The sequence below is a fragment of the Lissotriton vulgaris genome, chromosome 8 (genome assembly GCF_964263255.1).
Source record: "Lissotriton vulgaris chromosome 8, aLisVul1.2, whole genome shotgun sequence".
Taxonomy (NCBI): Eukaryota; Metazoa; Chordata; class Amphibia; order Caudata; family Salamandridae; genus Lissotriton; species Lissotriton vulgaris.
In genome coordinates, this window is record NC_141696.1 from 792,880,607 (window position 1) to 792,906,495 (window position 25,889).

Consider the following 25,889-nt stretch of genomic DNA (forward strand, 5'->3'; position numbering starts at 1 on the left):
CAACATTTGCGGCGATCCAGGGAGGGGACCTCGTACTTTTATTTACACACAGCAGAGGCACATGCCAAATCGACAGCCAATCGGCATTTAGGAATCTGTGAAACGCAGCAGGATTGGTTCAGTTGACGACAATGCTTCATTCCTAGGTCTTCTTACATATTACAAGTCCCGCCTACTTCCAAAGTGCCCGTAGAATATGTCCATTCGTGGTACTGGCTGTCACGCGACCCGGAAGTACTGGAATCACGGGCAAATGTGTTCCGTAAAAGATCAATAACGGGCGTGGGGCGGATTTTATGGACGGTTGGTGTAAGTGGAGGAGCAGTGGTGACTCTAGTTAAAATGGATTTGGATTCTTCATTGTTATTTTGTGTCAGTGACATGACGTTTTAATGAAGACTGTACGCTTTCAGTTTTCGAGGCGTATGTTTGTGTGCCTGCAGGACAGGCACGCCCGTGCCTCCTTGATTACATTTTCTCATATTTTCACTTCAGTGCATCAGAGGAGAGGCCACGATGAGTGTCAAGGCCTTTCAGCTGGCGTGCCTCGTAGAGCGGGAGCTCCTAGCGGCGCCAGTTGTCTCGGGTGATAAGTCCCGGCAGCAGCAGCAGCTACGCATCGAAAGCCTCGAGTGCTGCGGACATGACTTGTATCTGGGTTCAAGTGATGGCTGCATCCGTCGCTTCCTGCTGGAGGAGAAGAGCCATCCAGCCACGGGGCTGACAACTTTTACTGGCTCACGGCAATTGCAGCAAACACTACTGGGCCCAAGAAAGCCAGTCACCGAACTCCGTGCCGCTTCAGCTTTGCACCGGCTTCTAGTTTTGTGTGATAATGTCATCAGTCTTGCTGACATGAGTAGTCTGGAGCTAGTGGCTGCTGCCGGGGCCCGAATAAAGGGTGTCACTGCATTCACCCTCAATGAAAACCCTGCAAGCGGCGGAGATCCTTTCTGTGTAGAACTATGCCTCATCTCTGCCAAGCGCCGTGCCATTCAGATATTCCTGGTTTATGAGGATCACGTTCAGATGGTCAAGGAAGTCATGACTCCCGAGCAGCCCTGCTCCCTTGCGGTGGATGGACACTTTTTGTGCTTGGCCCTCACCACTCAATACATCATCATGAATTACAACACTGGTTCATCACAGGATCTCTTCCCTTACAACAGCGAGGAGAAGCGGCCTATAGTGAAGCGTATAAGTAGGCAGGAGTTCCTGCTGGCCGGTCCTGGTGGATTAGGTGAGGCTCTAAGCATGTTAAATTACAGTTCATTAATTGCTGTAAGCACTAGGCGAAACCATACACATGGTTCTTAAAATCTAATATGGTAATAGCATTTTACTGGTAGAGTGCAGTAGGAAAGACTGTTTTTACATTTGTACATGATGGCTGAAAACCCAATTAAAATGAAATAAAAAATATATTAAAAACAGACCCCATAAACAATCTCTCTTCACCTGTTGCCTCATGGTAGAATAATGTATAAGAAATGTGAATTGTGAGTATTTTAATAACTTGATTTCAAAGTTTTAGTCATGTCTAAATGCGATTTAATATGCTCAGCTAGTGATTAATCTTTAGCAAAGCTTAGTGTCTCATTTGTCATTTTAACTTGCCTCTGCTATTACTGAAGAGTAGACACTATACTTGTACATAGCAGTCCATCACCACGCCAAATGAACCAGTCTGGGCGGGGCTTGTAGACCATTTCCCATCGAAAGAACATTGCAGACAATCCTTGTTTTGTTGAAACCATGTTAGAACTCACTAGTGAGGTGTACTTTGAGTCTCACCAATTCGAGAAAGGAGTGCTCATATGTACTGCGCTTGCCCTCTCTACTTGGGGGTCTCAAGAAGACTTAGAAATTGTAGCTCAAGATTACATTTTTCATGCATTGTATTTTAAACTTGCTTTAATCGTTTTTTTAGGGCGAGGGTAATGTATTTGTCTTTACAAATATTTAAGAAACACTTAGTAGTTTTATTTTAAAGTATATGTTAATTGAGGTCGGGAAACCAGTCTTCAGACGGGTTCCCCACAATGCCTTAGTGTGATTTCGGATGATTGGAAATTGAATTGAAGCAAAAAAAAATATGTATTCATTTCTTCATAATGTTTGTTCAATCCCAGTTAAGGTGATGCGGAATCTGTGTACACGTGATATGTCTAGAGGACATTTAATGAAAAATAAAGTAATTTTATCCATAAGCTGCATCTTAATTCACACAAAGCGGAACTCGGTTGTTTAATTATTGGCTTTGTATGTCAAGTGCCCGAGAGAAGTTGATTATAAACCCGTTATCTAGGTCCAAAATACTGAGTCATCTCAAATGGTTAAGCATATTAACAGGAGTATGATTTCCCTATAAATTAGGCATTTAATACGGTTAGCCTCGTGTCCTGAATTCCAAAGCACAGGGCCGGTTCTAGGATTTTTGGGGCCCCGGGTTAAGGAGGAATTTGCTATGCCCCTCTACTTTACGTAAGTGACACCTTCAGGGCTCCGGAAGGTGCTTTGTGCAGACTCCTCCTGGGCCGCAGCTCCCCTCTCTGCCACCTACAAGCTTCTCTTTCACAGCTCATATCGGGCTGAAGGTGTGAGAATAGTTTGGGGGCTGAGAGATTAACAGTGCAGACTGTAAAGTGGTGACAAGGGGTGTCCCACAGTGTGTCTCAGTGGACAGCCAGGCAGGAGGCCTAATTGCAGGACACACCTGCAATTAGGTCTCGGTGCAACTGGCACAAGATGATTTGTCCCCTTCCCCTAGGCCTCCCTACACCATCCCTGAGAGGCCTAGGGAGGGGCCCCCTCCTGTAAGCCCAATTGCAGACACCTTTCTTCAATGAGATCGGCAGGGGCACAATAGGTTTGGTGGTGTTGCACTGTGCAGGGGGCCCATGCTGGTGGGCTGAGAGCGAGGCCCTGGGCGTCTAGCTGCCCATACCTATCGCCGGCCCTGCCAAAGCAAACCGCTCTCAAACTGAGCTGTTCAGGCCTCAGAATTTTTTTTAGAAGACCTGAAGACTTAGAAAGATGAATACTCTACTCAACCTAACTCTAATACGCATGACCCATAAGCCTATCCTTAATTATGTGACCCTAGGCAGATATTGTTTCACTGAATCGTCTTTTTCTTCATTATCACATATAAGAGCACCTTCCCATATGTTCAGCATGTTTGCTGTACAAAAAACTCTTGTTTGAGTAGGTCAAACTTTTGCTCCATGTATTGTAACATATTTTGCCTACACCTGACTTGCCTCTTAGTTCCCTAATAGCATTGTCTTCATGGCAGGGCCAGGAATGTTCCTCAGTTCTTAATTCGAAACGCTCACTTTTAATACATTAATTACTAAAGCATGATGTGGTCAGAGAAAGAAAAGTAAACACAGTTAATTAGGATGAAATAAGCAGCAATTTGGTAGATTTTTAAGCTGACATTTGACCTCTGTCTTTAAACAGACCAAATGTGAAAAGATACAAACAAGAAGATTTAATGCCATCTTTATTGCTCATTCGCTTTCTGAATGAGCAGAACACCTGTTATTTCGCCAGCTCGACCTCTCTCGCCATACTGGGCCACTAGGCCCCAATGAATAGTGTACCCTGAAGAAAATCTAACTCGCCATAGTGAGTGGGCGAGTAGATTTCACGAGGCCTAACTATTCCTTTGTTGCTTTTAGTATTATTACTATCTCTAGGAATTATACATTTCTAGGTAAGTCCACATGGAAACCTTGTGCCTGTTAATTGTTTGAGTTCCCATTCTTTTAGAATTTTCTCCATTCATGTGTTTATCATTTGCCGCATTAAAAATGGTTTGGAGTCTCACTTGTAAACTACATCTGATTTCTGCTGTCATTTCTCCAGTTAAAATCTAATTTTCTCCTTGTCCAAGCAATTAACTTTTTTACGGTTTGCTGTTTCATACTATAAGCTTCTTTTTAGGTCGAGCCTAGCACAGCGCACATGTGCTGCTAGCTTTCTTGTGAGGGCTCAAAACTTCTCTGTGTGGGTCGGACTCCTCCCACACATCTGATAGGCCTTTGCGTGTGTCTTTCAATAATGAAAGCACGCGAATGGTCAAATGAGGGTGCATGTCCCACCTCTTCTTCAAATGTTAACTCTCACAGCGTTTTGCTCTCGGGAGCAGGCAGCGGCGCTCAGGCTGGCAGCGGCATTCCTCTCTTGTCTGGATCAGGTTACTAATTAGCAGCTTGCCTCCATATTTGCACCCTCCCACTCTTCTTTATTTGTTCCTGACTGACTGTCTCACTCTGTCAATCAATGACTGACTGACTCTCTCACCCTATCACAGACTGACTCTCACTCTCTCTCTGACTGATTGACTCTCACTGACTGACTCTCACGGACTGACTCTCTCACGGACTGACTCTTCCACTCTCTCCCACTGACTGACTCTGACTCGCTCGCTCACTGACTGACTGACTGACTGACTCTCTCACTGACTGACTGACTCTCTCTCACTGACTGACTCTTTCTCTCTCTATCACCGACTCTCTCTCATTGACTGACTGACTCTCTTACTGACTCTCTCACTGACAGACCGACTGACTCTCACTCTCACTGACTAACCAACTAACTGACTCTCTCAATCTCTCTCTCACTGACTGCCTGACTCTTTCACTCATTGTCTGACGGACTCACTCTCTGACTGACTCGCTCACTCTCTGACTGACTCGCTCACTCTCTGACTGACTCGCTCACTCTCTGACTGACTCGCTCGCTCACACTGACTCGCTCGCTCACACTGACTCGCTCGCTCACACTGACTCGCTCGCTCACACTGACTCGCTCGCTCACACTGACTCGCTCGCTCACTCTGACTGACTCGCTCGCTCGCTCACTCTGACTGACTCGCTCGCTCACTCTGACTGACTCGCTCGCTCACTCTGACTGACTCGCTCGCTCACTCTGACTGACTCGCTCGCTCACTCTGACTGACTCGCTCACTCACTCTGACTGACTCGCTCGCTCACTCTGACTCGCTCGCTCACTCTGACTGACTCTCTCACTCTCTGACTGACTCTCTCACTCACTCTCTGACTGACTGCCTCACTCACTCTCTGACTCTCTCACTCACTGACCGACTGACTCTCTCTCTCACTCACTGACTGACTGACTCTCTCTCTCTCTCACTGACTGACTGACTGACTCTCTCTCTCACTGACTGACTGACTGACTCTCTCTCTCACTCACTGACTGACTGACTCTCTCACTCACTGACTGACTGACTGACTCTCTCTCACTCACTGACTGACTGACTGACTGACTCTCTCTCACTCACTGACTGACTGACTGACTCTCTCTCTCTCACTGACTGGTGACTGACTGACTGACTCTCACTCACTGACTGACTGACTGACTGACTGACTGACTGACTCTCTGACTCTCTCTCTCACTCACTGACTGACTCTCACTTGATTCCGGTCCAGGAAAGACATGGCTTGGCAGTTCAGGCTGGACTGTTCCCATGAGGCACAGGGTCAAGGCTGATTTGCACATGGCCATGTCTGAACTGGGGTGGTGTGGAGTGCAAAAAACGATGGATTTAGGCCCAGATCTCTGTACTGGGGTGTATGTATGACATTGTTCTGCATTCTGTCCATCAACTGTTATTTTTGCATGACTCTCACTGACTGACACTCTCTCACTGACTGACACTCTCTCGCTGACTGACACTCTCTCGCTGACTGACACTCTCTCGCTGACTGACACTCTCTCGCTGACTGACACTCTCTCGCTGACTGACACTCTCTTGCTGACTGACACTCTCTCGCTGACTGACACTCTCTCGCTGACTGACACTCTCTCGCTTTCTCGCTGACTGACTCTCTCGCTGACTGACACTCTCTCGCTGACTGACTCTCTCGCTGACTGACTCTCTCGCTGACTGACTCTCTCGCTGACTGACTCTCTCGCTGACTGACTCTCTCGCTGACTGACTCTCTCGCTGACTGACTCTCTCGCTGACTGACTCTCTCGCTGACTGACTCTCTCGCTGACTGACTCTCTCGCTGACTGACTCTCTCGCTGACTGACTCTCTGACCTGACTGACTCTCTGACCTGACTGACTCTCTGACCTGACTGACTCTCTGACCTGACTGACTCTCTGACCTGACTGACTCTCTGACCTGACTGACTCTCTGACCTGACTGACTCTCTGACCTGACTGACTCTCTGACCTGATTGACTCTCTGACCTGATTGACTCTCTGACCTGATTGACTCTCTGACCTGACTGACTCTCTGACCTGACTGACTCTCTGACCTGACTGACACTCACTGATTCACTCTCACTGACTCCCTCACTGACTGACTCACTGGCTCTCTCACTGACTGACTCACTGGCTCTCTCACTGACTGACTCACTGGCTCTCTCACTGACTGACTCACTGGCTCTCTCACTGACTGACTCACTGGCTCTCTCGCTGACTGACTCACTGGCTCTCTCACTGACTGACTCACTGGCTCTCTCACTGACTGACTCACTGGCTCTCTCACTGACTGACTCACTGGCTCTCTCACTGACTGACTCACTGGCTCTCTCACTGACTGACTCACTGGCTCTCTCACTGACTGACTCACTGGCTCTCTCACTGACTGACTCACTGGCTCTCTCACTGACTGACTCACTGGCTCTCTCACTGACTGACTCACTGGCTCTCTCACTGACTCACTGGCTCTCTCACTGACTGGCTGACTCTCTCACTGACTGGCTGACTCTCTCACTGACTGGCTGACTCTCTCACTGACTGGCTGACTCTCTCACTGACTGGCTGACTCTCTCACTGACTGGCTGACTCTCTCACTGACTGGCTGACTCTCTCACTGACTGGCTGACTCTCTGACTGGCTGACTCTCTCACTGACTGGCTGACTCTCTCACTGACTGGCTGACTCTCTCACTGACTGGCTGACTCTCTCACTGACTGGCTGACTCTCTCACTGACTGGCTGACTCTCTCACTGACTGGCTGACTCTCTCACTGACTGGCTGACTCTCACTGACTGACTGACTCTCTCCCTGACTCACTGACTGACTCACTGACTGACTCTCTCACTGACTGACTTACTGACTCTCTCACTGACTGACTTACTGACTCTCTCACTGACTGACTTACTGACTCGCTCACTGACTGACTTACTGACTCTCTCACTGACTGACTGACTCGCTCTCGCTGACTGACTCGCTCTCGCTGACTGACTCGCTCTCGCTGACTGACTCGCTCTTGCTGACTGACTCGCTCTTGCTGACTGACTCGCTCTTGCTGACTGACTCGCTCTCGCTGACTGACTCGCTCTCGCTGACTGACTCTCTCGCTGACTGACTCTCTCGCTGACTGACTCTCTCGCTGACTGACTCTCTCGCTGACTGACTCTGACTCACCTACTCTCTCTCACTGACTGATTGACTGACTTACTGACTGACTTTCACTGACTGACTGACTGACTCTTTCACTGACTGACTCTCCCGACTCTCTCCCTCTCACTAACTCATTTACTCTCTCTCACTAACTCATTTACTCTCTCTCACTTACTGACTCTCTTTCTCTGACTGACTCTAACTTATTCTCACTGACTGACTCTCTCACTAACTGACTGACTAACTGACTGACTCTCTCAATCTCTCACTGCCTGACTCTCACTGGCTGATTCACTGACTATCACTCTCTCTCCCTGACTGACTGACGAACTAACTGACTCTCTCACTGACTGTTATACAGGTACTATTTCCCAACATTCACCCTCCTGTTATTTATGCCCCCCATAACAAAAAAAACCCCATAACAAACAACCATTGGGACAGGCAGATAGAAATTGCCAGCATTGAAAAGACAAAAAAACTCTAGATATTATTTATTGTTAATATTTTTTTAATATGGTATTTCAGTTGTACATAATGCTTTCTTGGTCATATATAAGGTCACAAAAATGCTTCTGATACTTCTTTATTATAACTTTTCAGCATGCTGCAGACTTCTGTACAGTACAGCTTGAAGGCATAGGCAAAGTCAATATCTCTGGCTAAACACTTTTATATGGTCCCAAAGGTGAGACCTATTGGCTATGCCAATGCTTGTTATATATGTGGAAGAAGTATAAATACTGGATATTGCCTGGGCAACTGTAGAAACGTGATTGTGTCCCTGCAGCTTTTTCTGTGTAACTAATGAATTTGCCTTGCTCATCACTTTAATGCATATGGCGGTATAATTTTTTTACAAAAATAGTTTGTAACTTAAACAGATCAAAGATATTCAAGTTACTATTCACAGGGTGCAATGCAAGATACTTTTCAGAAATTAACTGGTCATCTTAAGCTGCCTATTGCAGTAATACATATTTTAAAGAGATGACCGAGTTGCCTAGAGTGTGTACATCTCTTCAATGTTATTGATTGGGGAAGTGAATTTGTATGCAGCACGAAACATACACTTTTAATAGTAAAATGTAGTTCAAAGATAGTGCCTGGAATGGCCCCTTCTTTTTCCGGATTTTTTTTGTTACACTATTAACCCATTCATACCAACATTATAGACCTTGCTCTAAAAGCTCTAGTTATTTCAAGAGGGCATCAAGGCTTCAAAACTGCAAATATAGTGCATCTCTTTTACATGGCCTGTATTATGAATTAAAAATACATCCAAGTAAGACACATTACTAATAAGTGTAAAATGGACTACTGTTCTACAGAGCTGTTTTTAATGGAGATAGTAGACCAGTATTCTGCTCTTCATTGAGGCATTATATAGTCAGTGCAGCTACATAAATAGCTCGTAAAAGGATTCATAATTCCGGTGGCCCTAGGTATAGCTATTAGTATTTAACTTAACCCCTTCCATGCTCACGACGAGCTCAGCTCGTCATGAGGTACACCTCTCGTACACTTTATTTATTTCGATAAAAACATGAACAGCCGACACGTGTTTCGCCCCTGTGGCGAATTGCGCCAGGGCTTTTTCAAGGCTGTAGAGAAATCACAATTACATGTATGAGTGCAAATAATTTAAGCGAGATAGCCTTTGACCCCAATACACGTGCAAAAGATTAAGAAGGAAACGCGAGTGGTGCAAGATGAGGAGACGTTAGTGTAGTTTCCAATTTGTGATCAGTGGATAGCGAAGACCCAGGTGGTGAGTTTTGAAAAAATCAAGAAAATAGGTGCATAAGAGCAAGAGCCATTAGCCACTTTGATTTTGGATACGTTAGTGTTTTGAGAATTTTATATAAGATTCTTGGGAGTGAAAGAATCAGATTTTTACCAGTAGAGGAATTTCAGCAAGATCAGACTTAAAAAGGTTAAACAGTGAAAATAGTGTAGTTTCAAAAGTGATCAAAGTAGCATGCCAAAGAATAGAAGGCGAGAGAGATGACTTTACAATTACTGTTGCATACCTATTTACAGTATATTTTATTCTTTACAGTTCATCATCGTTAGTGCAGATATCAGAATATGAATCCGGTTTTCAATCTGTTGATACAATATTTACGCATTTAAAAAGATTTGTTTTTTCGCTATATTCATTAAACTACATCTAAGCATATTTCTTTAACTCATAATGACATTGACATTAGACATTGCAGTGTCTTCACAGTGTTGATATTGCAAGTTACAATTTGTATTCTCGAGTCTTAACCTATATAATGCAGGTTTTATTCAGGCACAGTGCATAGCAATGTATCGAGTTTAGTCTAAGCGAAGGATTTGAATAAGATGGGTCGTCTATTGTTAATGTTTGAGTTGATAGCACATGGTCAGGAGAAGACATTGTAATTTACGTTTTTTTAATCGACTGCTTGTTCTCTGGAAAAGGTGTATATACGCTAGACTATATACACCTTTTCCAGAGAACAAGCAGTCGATAAAAAAAAAAACCTAAATTACAATGTCTTCTCCTGACCATGTGCTATCAACTCAAACATTAACAATAGACGACCCATCTTATTCAAATCCTTCGCTTAGACTAAACTCGATACATTGCTATGCACTGTGCCTGAATAAAACCTGCATTATATAGGTTAAGACTCGAGAATACAAATTGTAACTTGCAATATCAACACTGTGAAGACACTGCAATGTCTAATGTCAATGTCATTATGAGTTAAAGAAATATGCTTAGATGTAGTTTAATGAATATAGCGAAAAAACGAATCTTTTTAAATGCGTAAATATTGTATCAACAGATTGAAAACCGGATTCATATTCTGATATCTGCACTAACGATGATGAACTGTAAAGAATAAAATATACTGTAAATAGGTATGCAACAGTAATTGTAAAGTCATCTCTCTCGCCTTCTATTCTTTGGCATGCTACTTTGATCACTTTTGAAACTACACTATTTTCACTGTTTAACCTTTTTAAGTCTGATCTTGCTGAAATTCCTCTACTGGTAAAAATCTGATTCTTTCACTCTCAAGAATCTTATATAAAATTCTCAAAACACTAACATATCCAAAATCAAAGTGGCTAATGGCTCTTGCTCTTATGCACCTATTTTCTTGATTTTTTCAAAACTCACCACCTGGGTCTTAGCTATCCACTGATCACAAATTGGAAACTACACTAACGTCTCCTCATCTTGCACCACTCGCGTTTCCTTCTTAATCTTTCGCACGTGTATTGGGGTCAAAGGCTATCTCTCTTAAATTATTTGCACTCATACATGTAATTGTGATTTCTCTACAGCCTTGAAAAAGCCCTGGCGCAATTCGCCACAGGGGCGAAACACGTGTCGGCTGTTCATGTTTTTATCGAAATAAATAAAGAGCAACTTTTCTATAAAAAGGACTTCTGACTCTGATTATACAAGCAAGGAATGAACCTAAGGACATTAAGATTTGACACCAAACACACTCATTACCCCCTTCAAAACTTTATTGTTCAAAAACTCAAGAGGTCCAGAGTTTTTTTGAGTGTGTTCCCTTTACAAAAACTATGTGAAAACTGATATGGACTTGGACTTTCCTGTGGACCACTCTCTCTGTAGAACACCTCTCGTACACTCATGACGAGCTGAGCTCGTCATGAACAATGGGAATAAATCAGGGTCAGCACCAGGAGGGGAATACCATCAGCATTGAAGGTGTTAATGATGCATATTATACCAAACTTTTGAAAGATGAGTGTCTACAGTTTAACTGAGTTGCAGATAAATGGATATCTGCAACTGGTTTATTTATACCAACAAATAAACTGCAGCCACAGGGAGAACTCATTGAGACTGCAAAGATGGCGGAGTGAAGACGCCACGGAGAGGATGCACCCGTGCAAACCCACGACCCTCGACCTCTCAAGCGACTGAAAATGCTGTGTATGCCCCCGTGACAACCACGGCCTGATATGTTTTGTATTCTGGATGTTCTGGCTGTTAAAGGAGAGAAAAGGACCTTCGGAGCACTGAGAGCGCTGAAAAAACTGAAAAAAGCGCCCTGCCCTACTAAGTTACTTCAAAGCTACTAAGTTACAAAGATACAGGCACGGCGGGCTGCAAACGGGGATTTTGGCTGTCAGCTTTCAACTTTTCTGAGCAGAACTTGCTTACCTGCTGCTGTTGGTTGTGGAGCGCCGGAGCTCGACACTCGTGGCTCGGGCTCGGGAAAACGTGGGAACGTGGACGTGGTTTGGAGGAAACTCGGCGGTAGCGGCAGCTGCAACGTATTGCCTGAGAGGAGGGGCTGGCAACACTCGCAGCTAGAGGCAGTTTGACGCGGATGCAGCAGAGGCGGCGGCAGGGATTCGAAAGCCGTGAAAACACTTGCTTAGGCGGAGATACACTAAATTAGTGTGACTGCCTCCACTGATAGACCAACTGCACCGGGTAATGTACGGGGGGGGGGGGATCTTCTGACTTTCTAAATTCCCTGAGGTTTTTGGTCTGATTTTGTCTGTAATACCTGAATTGACATTGCTTGAAAGCTAGAGGCCGGCTTTAAAAAATTCAAGGCTTAACGTTGGAGGCTTGGCTTTGTGCTGTGAAGTGAAGTAGAAGTCCTACTAGGCTTTTGGCTCCAGTAACTACGGCAGTACAGTACAGCTGTACCGTACAGCTACCATTGGCTACTATCTATTAATTACGCTATTGGGAGAAATAGGCACATTCTGCTGATGGCAGCCAAATACGTCAAGGGCAAGTTAACTAAAGGCACCCCCATGAAAGACGGAGTGGACGAGGGGAGTTCACCCATATTTAAACCGATTTCGCCAGCAGTGGTAGCCAGGATGCCCCGCCACACGGATAGACAAATTGATAAACAGCAAGTTACTCAACTCTCTCCAAATACACATACCAAAATCAGCTCCACTACAGCAGCTACTAAAAACAAGCATTTACAATGCAATGGTCTCGGCATTATTAAAGGTAGAGCTATTGACATTGCTCATGACATATATATATTTTTTTAAATCATAAATAAATGGCATTGTCATTTACAATGCCAATAGCTTAATCGCTTGCCCGCAAGCACAGCCAGACGGCAGGGGAGCAAGCACAGCCAGACGGCAGGGGAGCAAGCACAGCCAGGCGGCAGGGGAGCAAGCACAGCTAGGGGGCAGGAGAGCAAGCACAGCCAGGGGAGCAAGCACATAACAGATGCTGAATCCGCAGCTATTCAGTGGAAGAGCTCAACATACAACAAGCAGGGAAACAGAGGCACGAAAACGGCGGGCACAATCACCGGATCACGAGCAGGGAAACAGAGGCACGAAAACGGCGGGCACAATCACCGGATCACAAGCAGGGAAACAGAGGCACGAAAACGGCGGGCACAATCACCGCATCACAAGCAAGGAAACAGAGGCACGAAAACTGCAGGCACAATCACCGGATTACAATTTGGCTCAGGAACCAAAAACTCAAAATAAAAAACAGACAAATCTCTAACACAGATTAGATTGAATTTGACATATGCCATGCGCATATGACTAGTCACCTATTAAGCGATCCACCAGAACTCCAAAACGACAAAAAAAGGAGGTACAACTCAAACGTTTTGGATGAAAAGAAAAAGGCCCTATATCTCCCCCAGTGTAGCAACCAGAATTGGTTACAGATAATGCAGCTTACACTCAGTTGAGATGACCAGTAAGTTTGCAACATCTGACCATTTATCCCACTCAATCTACACTGCACCACTCCTAGCAGCACAACAGAACACGACTACCACATTCTTTACTACTTCAGGTCCGGGAAAGGTTGCTGACCCACACCACATCCACCCAAAATTCAGTCCTGCAAACCCTCAATCACGTTTAATAATGTCCCGAGATTCTACAAAGAGACGGGAATCAGAGTATGCTGTAATACATAAAACGGAGTCCTGCAAGCCACTGGTTTATGGGGAACATCCTTTACGGCGCAACTTTTACCACGCAGTGATGTTACAACGCAAGTATTACAACGAAAACCATTACAACGCATTACACTGGGGGGCGCTCTAGGATAAGGAATAGTTTAATTTACTATCCAACACCTTCCCTAGTGTCCACGGGGACTGGAGTTGGAATAGTAAATTAAATTATTCACTATCCAGCACCCCCAAGTGTAATGCGTTGTAAAGGTTTGCGTTGTAATACTTGCGTTGTAACAGCATGCGTGGTAAAAGCATGCGTTGTAACGTCATACATCCCTGGTTTACAGTATTGAAAATCAATGTATCAGTAAGGACAGTCACTGCATCTACCAGTACCTTGTACTGCAAAACCACAGAAAAACATAGCGTGACAGTAAATAAGCATTTATGCATACTTCATACCATGGTAAAAAAGCATGCATTCACACATACACTCATGCACACACACAGCCGTCCATACGTTTATGCAGACTCACACCATGATAAGAAAGCATGCATTCACACATACACCGATGCACACACACAGCCGTCCATGCAGTTATGCAGACTCACATACACACACACCATGGTTAGAAAACACATATTCACACAGACACCCATGGACACACACACACACAGCCGTCCATGCGTTTATGCAGACTCACGTCATGGTAAGAAAGCATGCATTCACACATGCACCCATGCGCGCACACACATACACCGGCACGCAGGCACGCACTTACACACACACACACACACACATCCATCTGTTTCTGCATACACACACACACCCAGAGCCACACACACACACACCCAGAGCGCCACACACACACACCCAGAGCCACACACACACACACACCCAGAGCCACACACACACACACCCAGAGCCCCACACACACACACACACACACCCAGAGCCACACACCCAGAGCCACACACACCTAGAGCGCCACACACACACACCCAGAGCCACACACACACACACAGAGCCCCACACACACACACCCAGAGCCCCACACACACACACCCAGAGCCCCACACACACACACCCAGAGCCCCACACACACACACCCAGAGCCCCACACACACACACCCAGAGCCCCACACACACACACCCAGAGCCCCACACACACACACACCCAGAGCCACACACACACACACACACACCCAGAGCCACACACACACACACACACCCAGAGCCACACACACCCAGAGCCACACACACACCTAGAGCCACACACACACCTAGAGCCACACACACACCTAGAGCCACACACACACCTAGAGCCACACACACACCCAGAGCCACACACACACACACACCCAGAGCCACACACACACACACACCCAGAGCCACACACACACACACCCAGAGCCACACACACACACACACACCACCGCTCACCCACAGGCGGCACCGGAGAGGGAAAGACACTAAAAGTACAATGGCTAACACCCGCAGGCCACAGTACTGAGGGCGAGAGGGGGCATAAGGGGGGGGGGGGAGGAGAGGTGACACGGGGGGTTGGGTCTGTGAGGACCGACGGAGCAGGGATGAGGGGAGCCTGGCAGGGAAGGTGAGCCATGGCAGACTCTGGGGTGGGGGCTGTGTGGAGCGGTGGATTAGGTGAGGGGGCGGAGGGGCAGCTCTGAATGACACGATGGATTTTTGCCTGGATTGCTTTGTCAACATTTACCGAATCTGACTACAAAGGCAGCGGAGGAGAGCGCCCCGGGCGGGGCCCGTCTGCGGCTCTGTGCGGTGTGTGCAATCACATTAGGAGCATGTAAGTGTGCTGCTTATATTTTCCCTGCTCTGCTGTACCAGCTCTCTGTTTGTCATTGTAGCTTGCTGCTGGTACTTTCACTGCTCTGCTGGACCAGCTCTGTTTGCGATGGTAGCATGCTCCTTGTAATGTGTGTTTGTTGATGAAGCTTGCTGCTTGTACTTCCACTACTCTGCTGTACCAGCTCTGCTTTTTTGTCGCAGAAGCTCGCTGTTGTACTTTCACTGCTCTGCTGTACCAGCACTGCTCCTTGTGGTAGAAGCTCGCTGCTTGCAATTTCACTGCTCTGCTGTACCAGCTCTCTGTCTGTGATGCTAGTGTGCTGCTTGTACTTTCCCTGCTCTGCTCTGCTGTACCAGCTCTCTGTTTCTGATGGTTGCTTGCTGCTGGTACTTTCATTGCTCTGCTGTACCAGCTTTGTTTTCTGTAGGAGCTCACACATGGGTACATGGAGAGTCAAGGCGCTGTAACAGAGCCCGAAACACTGCACAGAATTGCTTTAAAATTTTAGAATCTGGATTTGTGGCAGGTGAGATGAGGCAGACATAGGGTACTTTGAAAGAAGATTCTGAAAGTTTCAGTTTGTCACACAGAGTACTATTGTGCCTCAAAACAGCTCAGATATGTGAGACACATCAGTTTAGATGTTATGCCCATTCAATTTTTGGCCCCTCTCTAGAGATTGCCGATAATTATGTTGTTTTGTTAGAAACCAACTGGTCAAAATAGCCGTATTCCTTTTAATAAAATAGACAATGTTTTGCTCAAATAAATTACTTTGCAACCAAGGAAGGTGTACGCATTCACCTCCAACATATGTATCAGTGTGTTCTCTCGGAGCTGCCACGTCCAGAAAGTGCTTTGACGCATCTTCCAGCCCCGTTTAGCTCCATGCAAAATAAACAACGTAAATCATTTACTTTACTCCTGTATTCAGCAGCTAATATCCGCAAAGTGTACATCGGTCTCTATATATCACCAAAACAATCCTTTGCAGCCTTCAAGTAGGTCAAAGCAAACTGCAAATAAACTGTAGTTGTAGAACCAGATTACATGGGCTGTAATTCAGGCTGTGCCCTGTTTGATCGTGGGCAAAAAGCTGTGTCAGTGTGGCTTTAGCTACCACGTCCGAAAAACAAGGAAGATAGTCGAAGCAGGTTGCATCACTAGTATTTAGCACTTTCTATAACTTAGGTGCATTGCCCAGGTTACGTGACCTTTAGGGACGGAGCCGGTGCCCGGTAGCTGGAGGCAGGCGAGCAGCACCAGCAGCAGCAGGGCCCACACTGCCCGGTCCATGCTGCCAGCACAGGAGTAAGTCACGCACAGGTAGCGGCAAGCCTTCCTCGCTCAATGCCAGGCTGAGTGGGGCTCAGATTTCAGACATCAGCCAGACATTATCCCTCGGGAAGCGGTTCAGCCTGACTACATGCAAATAGCTCTAAAAATCTTCAAACACTCGTGAGGAATCTCCCAATCTGCCAGTTCGGGTTGAGTTAACCCTTTGTAGTTTCCAACAGTAGGAGCGGAGCAGAGGATGAGGGTTCAGGAAACCCTTTCCCCTGAATCCTAAACAATCAGCCGCAAGGCGCCGAGGGTAAGCCGGGCTCTTTAAGTGTGACCGCACATTCCGGGTAGATGTGGCTGCAGGTAGCCGGTGGCTTCCGTGGGCGCGGTGACCCCTGTGCACGCGTGTCCCTTTAGCAACGCACGGCGCACGGATGAGGACGACACAAAAGAGACATCCAGCATTTCTGAAACTATGAGCAGCATTCCTTCCACCCCGATCACTGACCTGGCAAGAAATCTGGAACTAGTATTTTGCGCCGCCCGCCCACCGCGATGCGATCGATCATGCCGTGGCTGGCGACCATGGGTCTGTCGCGTCTGGCGGTCGGGTAGAAATGGCGGCCTCAAGCTTCCGAAATTTTTCGGATTCGGGGGCGTGTTTTGCTGTCCTGAGTGACGGACGACGTCACGAGCTAAAGAACAGCAAAACTTACGCCCCCGAATCCGAAAGAGACGGGGCTAAATTTAAGTGATGGCCCTCTCCTCCAATGGCTGGCCTCCGTTTAGGAAGCCAGCCAATGGAGGAGAGAGAGGAGGGTTAAACGACCCTACTAAGAAACATAAGATCTCCTCCCGGAAGCTGGCAAGCAAGCATTTCCGGTCCGAGACCTAACAAGGACAAAGGGAAAGGCAAAAATGTAGTAGCGTCCGCTCGCAAATCTGATAAATCAGTTGATAACTCAGTCAAAGAGGGTAAAGTGATGTCAGATATGGTGGATAGGAGTGCTACAAACAAGGTGGACAAGCTGAACAAAGCAGAGTAAAATTAGAATACTGTGGTGGAAGCACATGCTACAGACACTACTACTAAACCTGCCCCTCAGTCCTTACCGGCTTTGCCGATTTTAGATCAGACTATAGCCTGTGAGAGAAATTATAATTACTGCGATGATGCCGATGGGAATGACGGCACCGACAACGAGATATGTCTACAGGCTAATTTTGATGATGCGGAGTACGAGGAACTAGCTGAAGGAGGAGACATTGAAGGAGGAGAAGGCATAGGCGAGGACACAGAATACTGCTCTGCGCAATTAAAGACTAGTAGATCCTCTGCCCCCCCCAAAAAAAGGAAGAGGAAAGCAAAAACCAAAGTTAAGAAAGGGGGGAGAAATATGAACAGACTCTGACTTGTTGCCTCTGCCACTGCCTGTTATAACTGACCTCTCTACTCCTGCTCCTGCGACTACATTATCTACTGGGAACATTCCTGACGGTAACATAGATAGTAGCGGGAGCATTGGGGATATTCGGAAAGCCAAACTTCTTGTACTCACTCCCCCCCCCCCCCCCCCCCCCCCCCCCATAGCGGGCCAAAGCTAATACCTACTATCTCCATCTCCCCTCCACCGGCTTCTGCCAATGCTAACATTTAATCTTTGGACTTAATTTTAAAAACACTAATGGATCATCGCCAAGAGGAACAAGATCACTTTCGACAATTACGGGAAGACAATACTAAAATCCACAGCTCTCTCCAAGAAGTCACTAACAAGTTGAGCGGTGTAACAAAAGAAATTGAGGAAATACAGCAAAGAGTTGTCTGTGGAGGAAACTCTCGCTACTATTACAGCTTCATCAGATCGCCATAATGAAGAAATAGGGGCTCTGCAGAGTAAAGTTGAGGATTTGGAAAATCGGCAGAGGCGGCAAAACCTGAGACTCTTTGGGATACCTGAAGGATCTGAGGGAGCTGATGCAAGGGCATACATGGTTAAAATACTACAGAGGGCATTACCGGATCTATCTGATTGGGACTGGGATTCTCAGCTTCAACGGGTACACAGACTCCCAATCATTCCCAGAACCCAGGAGAGCAAATATCCACGGTCGGTTCTGGAGAGCAAATATCCACGGTCCTTTTTAATCTACTTTGGCAATTACTTGCTTAGACAAGCAGTATCAATGAAAGCCAGACCAAGAACTCCAGTGACAATTGACAATGTAACATTTTTTGTAAAATCTGATCTCAGCAAGGTTACTATGGATAAAAGATGGGGGCTACGTAAGCTGATTGACCCCATTAAGTCTCATCGTGCAACGGTTTATCTACAGGAACCCGCTCGCCTCAGTTATTATGTCCAGTCACAGTTATTTTTTTCATGATGTTAAAGAGGCGGAGCATTTTCTTTCAAAAATGTACACTGGCATATGTAAACGAGCTGTCACATCTAATATTGTACAATAACAAAAATGATTAAACCGGGTTTATAGCGGCTGCGCTTTATTATTTTTAGGTGTCACCGCGCGTAAAGCGAAGCATAAATGCAGATAGCAAACGCCAAAAATGCTTCCTGGAAAAGCGCGAGCAAGGTGGGCGGGCCCTAATGAACAGGGCAGACACCAAGAAACGCCGAAAATGCTTAATGAAAAGCCCGAGCAACGTTTGCAAAATATGCAGGCATAATGCCGACAGGGTGGACACCAACCCCTCTTCCAGAGAAGTCGGACAGAGAAGACGCGACAATAGTTCTCGCCGAGGCGATGCAGGCGAGACCTAAAAAGTGGTCCTGCTTGTGGGGCAACTTAATATTGTTGGTGTTTAACTGAGGATACACTGGTTCTTTATGAGTTTTTTTGTGGCTTGCGTTGGATGCTACCATCAACTGAACATGCCCATGCTGCATGCTGCAGGTTACCACTGCGGTTCCATGTTAGGTACATTACCTAAGCAGAGCAGATCCGGTGTGTTGTTGTGCAGTAGGTCCCATATCTCTATGGCATGTTTACTGAGCGGGTGTTGAGGAACATGAATGCAGGTGTGGAGTGCTGTTTGGGTGATGTTTGGTCTATGTGAGCGGTGGCTGGTTTGTGGGAGTGTGAGCGAGTGGGTTACTGGGAACTGTTTGTGCCGAAGTGAGGGGCTGCTGTGCGGGAGAGTTTGAGAACCTGAATGAAGTGCATGTGAACACTACTTTCATGTTGTGTGGTAGCAAAGAGGTAAGCAGTGGCTGGGATTAAGAGCATGGAGCAGCTCGGCAGGGTATCTGTAGGTTGGGGGTGAAGTAGGGTTCCTGGCACTGGATGTGGTCCGTGCGCGGTCGCCATTTAGTTGGTACTGGGAGGTGGGAGGCGCGCAGGGTACTGTGATGTCACTTCCTATGCAAATTGAATGTGGGAAATTTAGTGATGTCACTTCCCATGCAGATGGGCAAAGGGAAATGAAGCTGCCAAGGTGGCCCCGATGATGAAGCATGTCACCGACCAGGTCGGTGAGTGAGGGGTTCCTTAAAAACAAAGGAGGACTTCTTCTTCCACATTAGTGACTCATCCCACCAATACTGGCTGTCGAGCCTTACCTTTGGTGGTACTCCTTCGTATGGTTATGTAATTAGCTATTTAGGGGATCGGGAGTACCCTTCCATCCACGGCTGTGGATAAAATCCCTTAACTCTCCTACCCTGTTAAATATACAAAGGGAAATGAAGTCACTTGCCTGGCTTTTAAAGAAGGTTTTTGTAGGAAACCCAGTAACGTCACTTTATTTGCAGATAGATAATGGGGAACCCAGTGATGTCACTTCGTGTGCAGATGGCTATTTTGAAATGTGATTTAAGTACAATCATTTTTATGTACAGTAAAGTTGGACACATTTTAATTGATTGGAATGTTATCCGACATGGGGATACTACTGATCTTTAGTCATAATCTGGCTGTGTGAATGCATCTTTCAAGTCTCTAGTGCCAATATTACCGCATTCATTTTATTTACCACGATTTGGATATTGAATAAAATAGAATTTGTGAACCACACTTTTAATTTATTTAAGCTTGTATTACTTGCATAAACTCTCAGTATTCAGCAAAAAGAAACAATTTGAGACCTCTCAGAATTCGTTTCTGAAGAATCTGCTAGAAGTGACGGCTTTTGTACATAATGGAAGAAACTAATGTATTGCTTTGATATAAAACCACGTATTCTAACGCATACAACATAAAAATATAGTAAAATGTAACTATTGAAATATAACCAGGGCCACTCTAATTATGTGGTGCTGCAGCGTTTTCTGCAAAATTGGAGATTAAGCACACGTAACAGATGATTCTGAAGCTGCTACATGATCACAGATTTAAACAAAAATGATAATTCAAGCGCAAACAAATAAAAAACTACTAAAAGTGTCATGAGTGGTGTCATACAGTGGCAGTCCCGTTGCAAAGTTTAACTTGTCACCTTTCAATCCTAATTGCCTTATTTAAGTCAAAAACTGGTACTAAAGAAGCGAAGTGTCTTCCCAAGGAGTGCTAATATGTGATTTAATTCCAAAACCGCAAAATAATACTGGCTGTGGTGCTTTAGTAGCATATTTTAGTCCACCCTGCCTCATAATTTGGTCCTTCATTGCTGCATAATTCCAGTGGCCCTCTTGATGACAGACATTTACCTTCTGCTTTACCAGTTAAGATTTGACAAGTGAAAACATGGTTGGTGACATCAAGACTGGTAAAAGACTAGGTCAGTCCCAGAAAGACCTTAACATTTGCATTGTTCAGTGCAGTTAATTTACTCCGCTGTTTTTAATGCTTTTACCCATTCCACAATTTAAAGAAATGTATATTAATGGAACATACAGATCATATTAAAACACAAATTATGTATACATTTAATCCAGCAAATAAAGCAATGTCATACAGTAGTCAGATGGTGATGGAGCGATAAGAGTAACCAATTTGTCCTCATTGTCCTCCAAATTATTGTAGGCAAGAGCCAAGGTATTGCCAGTAGTTTTAGATCCCTTCTGAAAATCATGTGTGTTGACAGGTATAAAACACTTTTCAAAGGATCGTTCCTCTAATTTCTCGTTCAGGCTGTGAGTAAATTGCTTGGGTTGGTCATCTAAAATGGGTATCAAGAATTTCTCTCATGCTTTTGTCAGTCTCTGTTAGAACTGGGGTAAAACGACAAAAATCCAACATACAAAAAACTCAGTAGAATGTCTTTACAAAGGTTGTGGCAAAAATAAACTTGTTGATGATGAAACTTTACTCACAAAGTACCTGGGATGTGTAACTCAAAACAAACAAAAGGGTCGCAGAGACGGTGATGCGTCGATTCATCCTGTGCTAGGGTTCCGATGCGACAAGATGGCACCTTGATGCGATGCAAGAAAATGGCTTCTTTACTGCGATGCGACAACGTAGAGGCAATGCGTGCACGCCCAACGGCCGTGCGGTGAACTCAGTGATTTTCTGATCCGCGACAGGCTCCGCGACACACTTCCATGGTTATGCGATAGCAACCTCTGTGCGGCAGCACGCTTCTCAGGTGATGCAATGGCGAACAGCAGCAGCAGCGACACGCTTCCTTGATGATGAGACCATGGCTGCTGTGGCGGCGTCACGCTTCACTCGTTGCATCACGCTTCCAGCTCCCTTCAGCAAGAAGGCCTCATACAGTTACAGGCCCTCCTGGCAGACTGGAACTCCCAGCAAGGAAGTTCAGGGAAGCTGGGGGTGAAGTCCTTTTGTGCCTGGGACTTCAGAAACAGGAGGCCAGCTCTTCTCAGGCCCTTGGAGACTTTTCTTCAGAGGGACACAGCAAAGTCCTTCTTCAAGCAGGGGAAACAGTACCCAGCAAAGTCCTTTAGTTCTCCCCTCAGTAGAAACAGCAAACTGCAGGCTAACCTCAGACACACAGCAAGGGCAGTACTTCTCAGTTTCTTCAGCTGATCTTCTTTGGCAGGGATTCCTCTTGATCACAAAGTAGTCTTGGAAACGTTTATATCTCTGTGTTTCCGCAACAGAAAGCCAGCTCTTCTCAGGCCCTTGGAGACTTTCCTTTCAGGACAAAGCACACAGTACAGTCCTTTCTTCAAGCAGGGGACACAGCAAAGTCCTTCTCCTCCCTTTGGCAGAAATAGCAACTGCAGGCCAACCCCAGACACACAGCAAGGGCAGTACTTCTCCTTCAGCTCTTCAGCTTTTCTCCCCAGCAAAGGTTCCTCCTTGATTCTAAAAGTAGTCTAACTTTCAGGGATTTCAGCTCTCATATTCATACCCAAAAAGTATTTGCCCTCTAAGTGTGAGGGGTCCAAACCAGTTCTGGGTGTATTCTGCCAGTGCACAACTTCTTCCTTTGTCAGTGTGGGCCATGGTCATCAGACTCACCACAAGAGGTGGAGCCAGCATTGTGGAAGGCAGGCACAGCCCTATTCAATCAATCAGGAGTTTGTTAAAGCGCAACTACTCACCCATAAGTGTCTCAAGGCGCTAGGGGTGGGGGGGGGGGGGGGGGGGTGCAGGTTCCATTCCATCAAGGAGGGGGTCTGTCGAAGAGCCAGGTTTTGAGGTTTCTTGCGAAGATGGGGAGCAATGTTGTCTGTCTGAGGTGGAGCGGAAGGGCGTTCCATGCTTTGGCCGCGAGGAAGGAGCAGGAGCGGCCTCCCGATCTGGTCTTTCTGGTGCGGGGGACCTTGGCGTAGGAGAGCTGGGCTGATCGTAGGGTCCTTTGGGGTGCGTGGAATTTGAGCCGCCTGTTCAGGTATGCTGGTCCGGTGCCGTGGAGGGCCTTGTGTGCGTGGGTGAGCATCTTAAAGGTGATTCTCGCCTCGACGGGGAGCCAGTGGAGTGTGCGCAGGTGCTGGGAGATGTGGCAGTGTTTTGGCAGGTTCAGGACCAGTCTTGCGGCGGCTTACTGCATGTCCTGTAGCTTGCGGATGAAGTTTTTGTTCCGGCGTAGAGTGCGTTGTCGAGTCTGCTGGTGACCAGGGCGTGAGTGACTGTCTTTCGGTGTTCGAGGGGGATCCATTTGAAGGTCTTACGAAGGAGGCGGAGGGTGTGGAAGCAGGAACATGAGACAGAGTTGATCTGGCGGTCCATTTTGAGCTCTGAGTCCAAGATGATTCCCAGGTTGCGTGCATGGTCTGTGGGGGTTGGCGGGTTTCCGAGGGCGGTGGGCCACCAGGTGTCGGGGTTTGGGCCCATATTGAGTACTTCTGTTTTGTTGGTGTTTAGTTGTAGGCAGCTGTTTTTCATCCATTTGGCGACGGCTTCCATGCCTTCTCGAAAGTTGCGTCTGACGGTGTTGGGCTCGTTGGATAGCGAGAGGATGAGCTGGGTGTCGTCTGCGTATGACACGATGTTGAGTCCGTAGTTTCTGACGATGGGGGCAAGTGGAGCCATGTAGACGTTGAAGAGCGTCGGGCTGAGGGAGGAGCCCTGGGGGACTCCGCAGGTGGTAGGTGTGGGGTCTGAGCGGAAAGGGGGGAGTCTGACCCGTTGCGTCCTGCCGGAGAGGAAGGAGCAGATCCAGTCGAGGGCCTTGTCCTGGATTCCTGCGTCGTAGAGTCTGCGTTTTAGGGTGGGGTGGGAGACTGTGTCGAACGCCGCTGATAGGTCTAGGAGGATGAGGGCTACTGTTTCTCCTTTGTCCAGTAGGGTGCGGATGTTGTCTGCGAGGAGGGCTGATTCCGTACTGTGGTTTTTTTCTGAAGCCGGATTGGGAGGAGAGGATGTTGTGTTCTTCAATGAATGTGGCGAGTTGGCTGTTGAAGGCTTTCTCAATGACTTTCGCTGGGAAAGGGAGCAGGGAGATGGGTCTGTAGTTTTTGAGGTCTGTGGGGTCCGCTGAGGGTTTCTTCAGGGGGGGTTGACCTCGGCGTGTTTCCAGTCGTCGGGGAACGAGGCGGTCGCCAGGGAGCGGTTGATGGTGTGGCAGAGCATGGGTGCGATGGTGTCAGCGGCTCGCTCTGTTGAAGATGTGGTGGGGGCAGGGGTCCGTGGGGGCCCCTGAGTGGTTTGACTTCATTGTCTTCAGTGTGTCTTTGGTGGTGAGGGCTGTCCAGTCATCAATCGCTGGTTTCCGGGTGTCGGGGGTGGTTGGTGAGGGTTCAGTGTGTTGGTTGTCTTCGTTGAAGTTGTCGTAGATGCTCTTGATTTTGTGGTGGAAAAAGGTGCTGAGTTTGTCGCAGAGGTCTTGTGAGGGAGGGATGTCGGTAGACTCGCTGGTGGGTTGGGCAAACTCCTTGATGATGCTGAAGGGTTCCTTGCTGTTGTGTGCGTGGGTGGAGATTCTGTCTTCAATCGCTTTTTTCCTCGTTTCTCTGATGAGTTGATGGTGAGCGTTGGTGGCGGCTCTGAAGTTGTTGTGGGCTTCTGTGGATTTGGTGTTTCTCCAGGCCTTTTCGAGGCGGGGGCATGTGCGCCTGGACTCTCGAAGTTTGGTGGTAAACCATCTGGCTTTCTTGGCACGTGTATTGTTTTTCTTGAGGGAGACTATGGTGTTGGTGCTGTCCAAGATCCATCTATGCAGGGTTCGGGCTGCAGTGTTGGGGTCGTCGTTTTCCGCGATGGTTGGGGTGGAGTTGTTGAGTGAGGAGATGAGCTGGTCGTCAGTGATTTTGGTCCAGTTTCTTTGTGGAAGCAGGTGCTGGTGTCTGTGGATGGTGGGTGTTCTGAAGGTGAAGTGGACGCAACGATGGTCGGTCCATGGGAGTTCGGTGGTGTGGCTGAAGGTAATGGAGTTTCCTGTAGTGAAGAGGGGGTCGAGGGTGTGTCCTGCTGAGTGTGTGGGCTCGGTCACGATCTGGCAGAGTCCAATGTTGTGGAGGTTGTCTAGGAAGCATGTGGTGTTGGGGTCCAGTTGATTGTCGAGGTGGAAGTTGAGGTCTCCCAGCAGGGTGTAGTTGGTGGATGCAATGGCATGCGGGGAGATAATGTCCGTGATGGAGTTGGCGAAGGGTCCGCGGGGTCCAGGGGGGTCGGTAGACGAGGGTTCCTAGGAGGGCGGCAGTGGGGCTGGCCAGTATCTTGAAGTGAAGGTGTTCCCATCAGTTCTGTGGACTCGTCAGGGAGTGTGCTCAGGCGGAGGCTGGATTTGTGGACAATGGCGATTCCTCCTCCTGGGTGGGTGGGGCGGTCCTTCCTGTAGATCTTGTATCCTTGGGGGATGGCGATGGCGATGTCCGGTCCTGCGGTGGCGTTGGTCCAGGTTTCGGTGAAGAATGCTACGTCCGGGGTGGTGCTGTCGAGGAGGTCCCAGATTTCTGTGGCGTGTTTGTGGAGGGATCAGACGTTGTGGAGGATGCATTGCAGGGTTTTCGGTTCGGTTGTGTTCTTGTGGGCGGGTTGTGCTGGATCAGTGTTCTTGGCGGTGCTGCTGATGTGCCGGCAGCGGTGACAGCTGAAGAGTCCATGGGTGTCGGCTGGTGATGCTAGCTTGCAGTTGTTGTTGCAGC

General features: G+C 47.1%; 1 protein-coding gene across 1 annotated transcript in view; it reads left to right on the forward strand.

Annotated features, from left to right (window-relative positions):
• The first annotated feature begins 230 nt into the window (after positions 1-230).
• TGFBRAP1 (transforming growth factor beta receptor associated protein 1) overlaps positions 231-25,889 on the forward strand; it is a 255,012-nt gene continuing 229,353 nt past the window's right edge. The window contains exon 1 of the mRNA XM_086934675.1: positions 231-1,240. Coding sequence (XP_086790801.1) covers positions 517-1,240 — 724 coding nt within the window. The 5' untranslated portion in view covers positions 231-516. The remainder of the gene's footprint in view (positions 1,241-25,889) is intronic.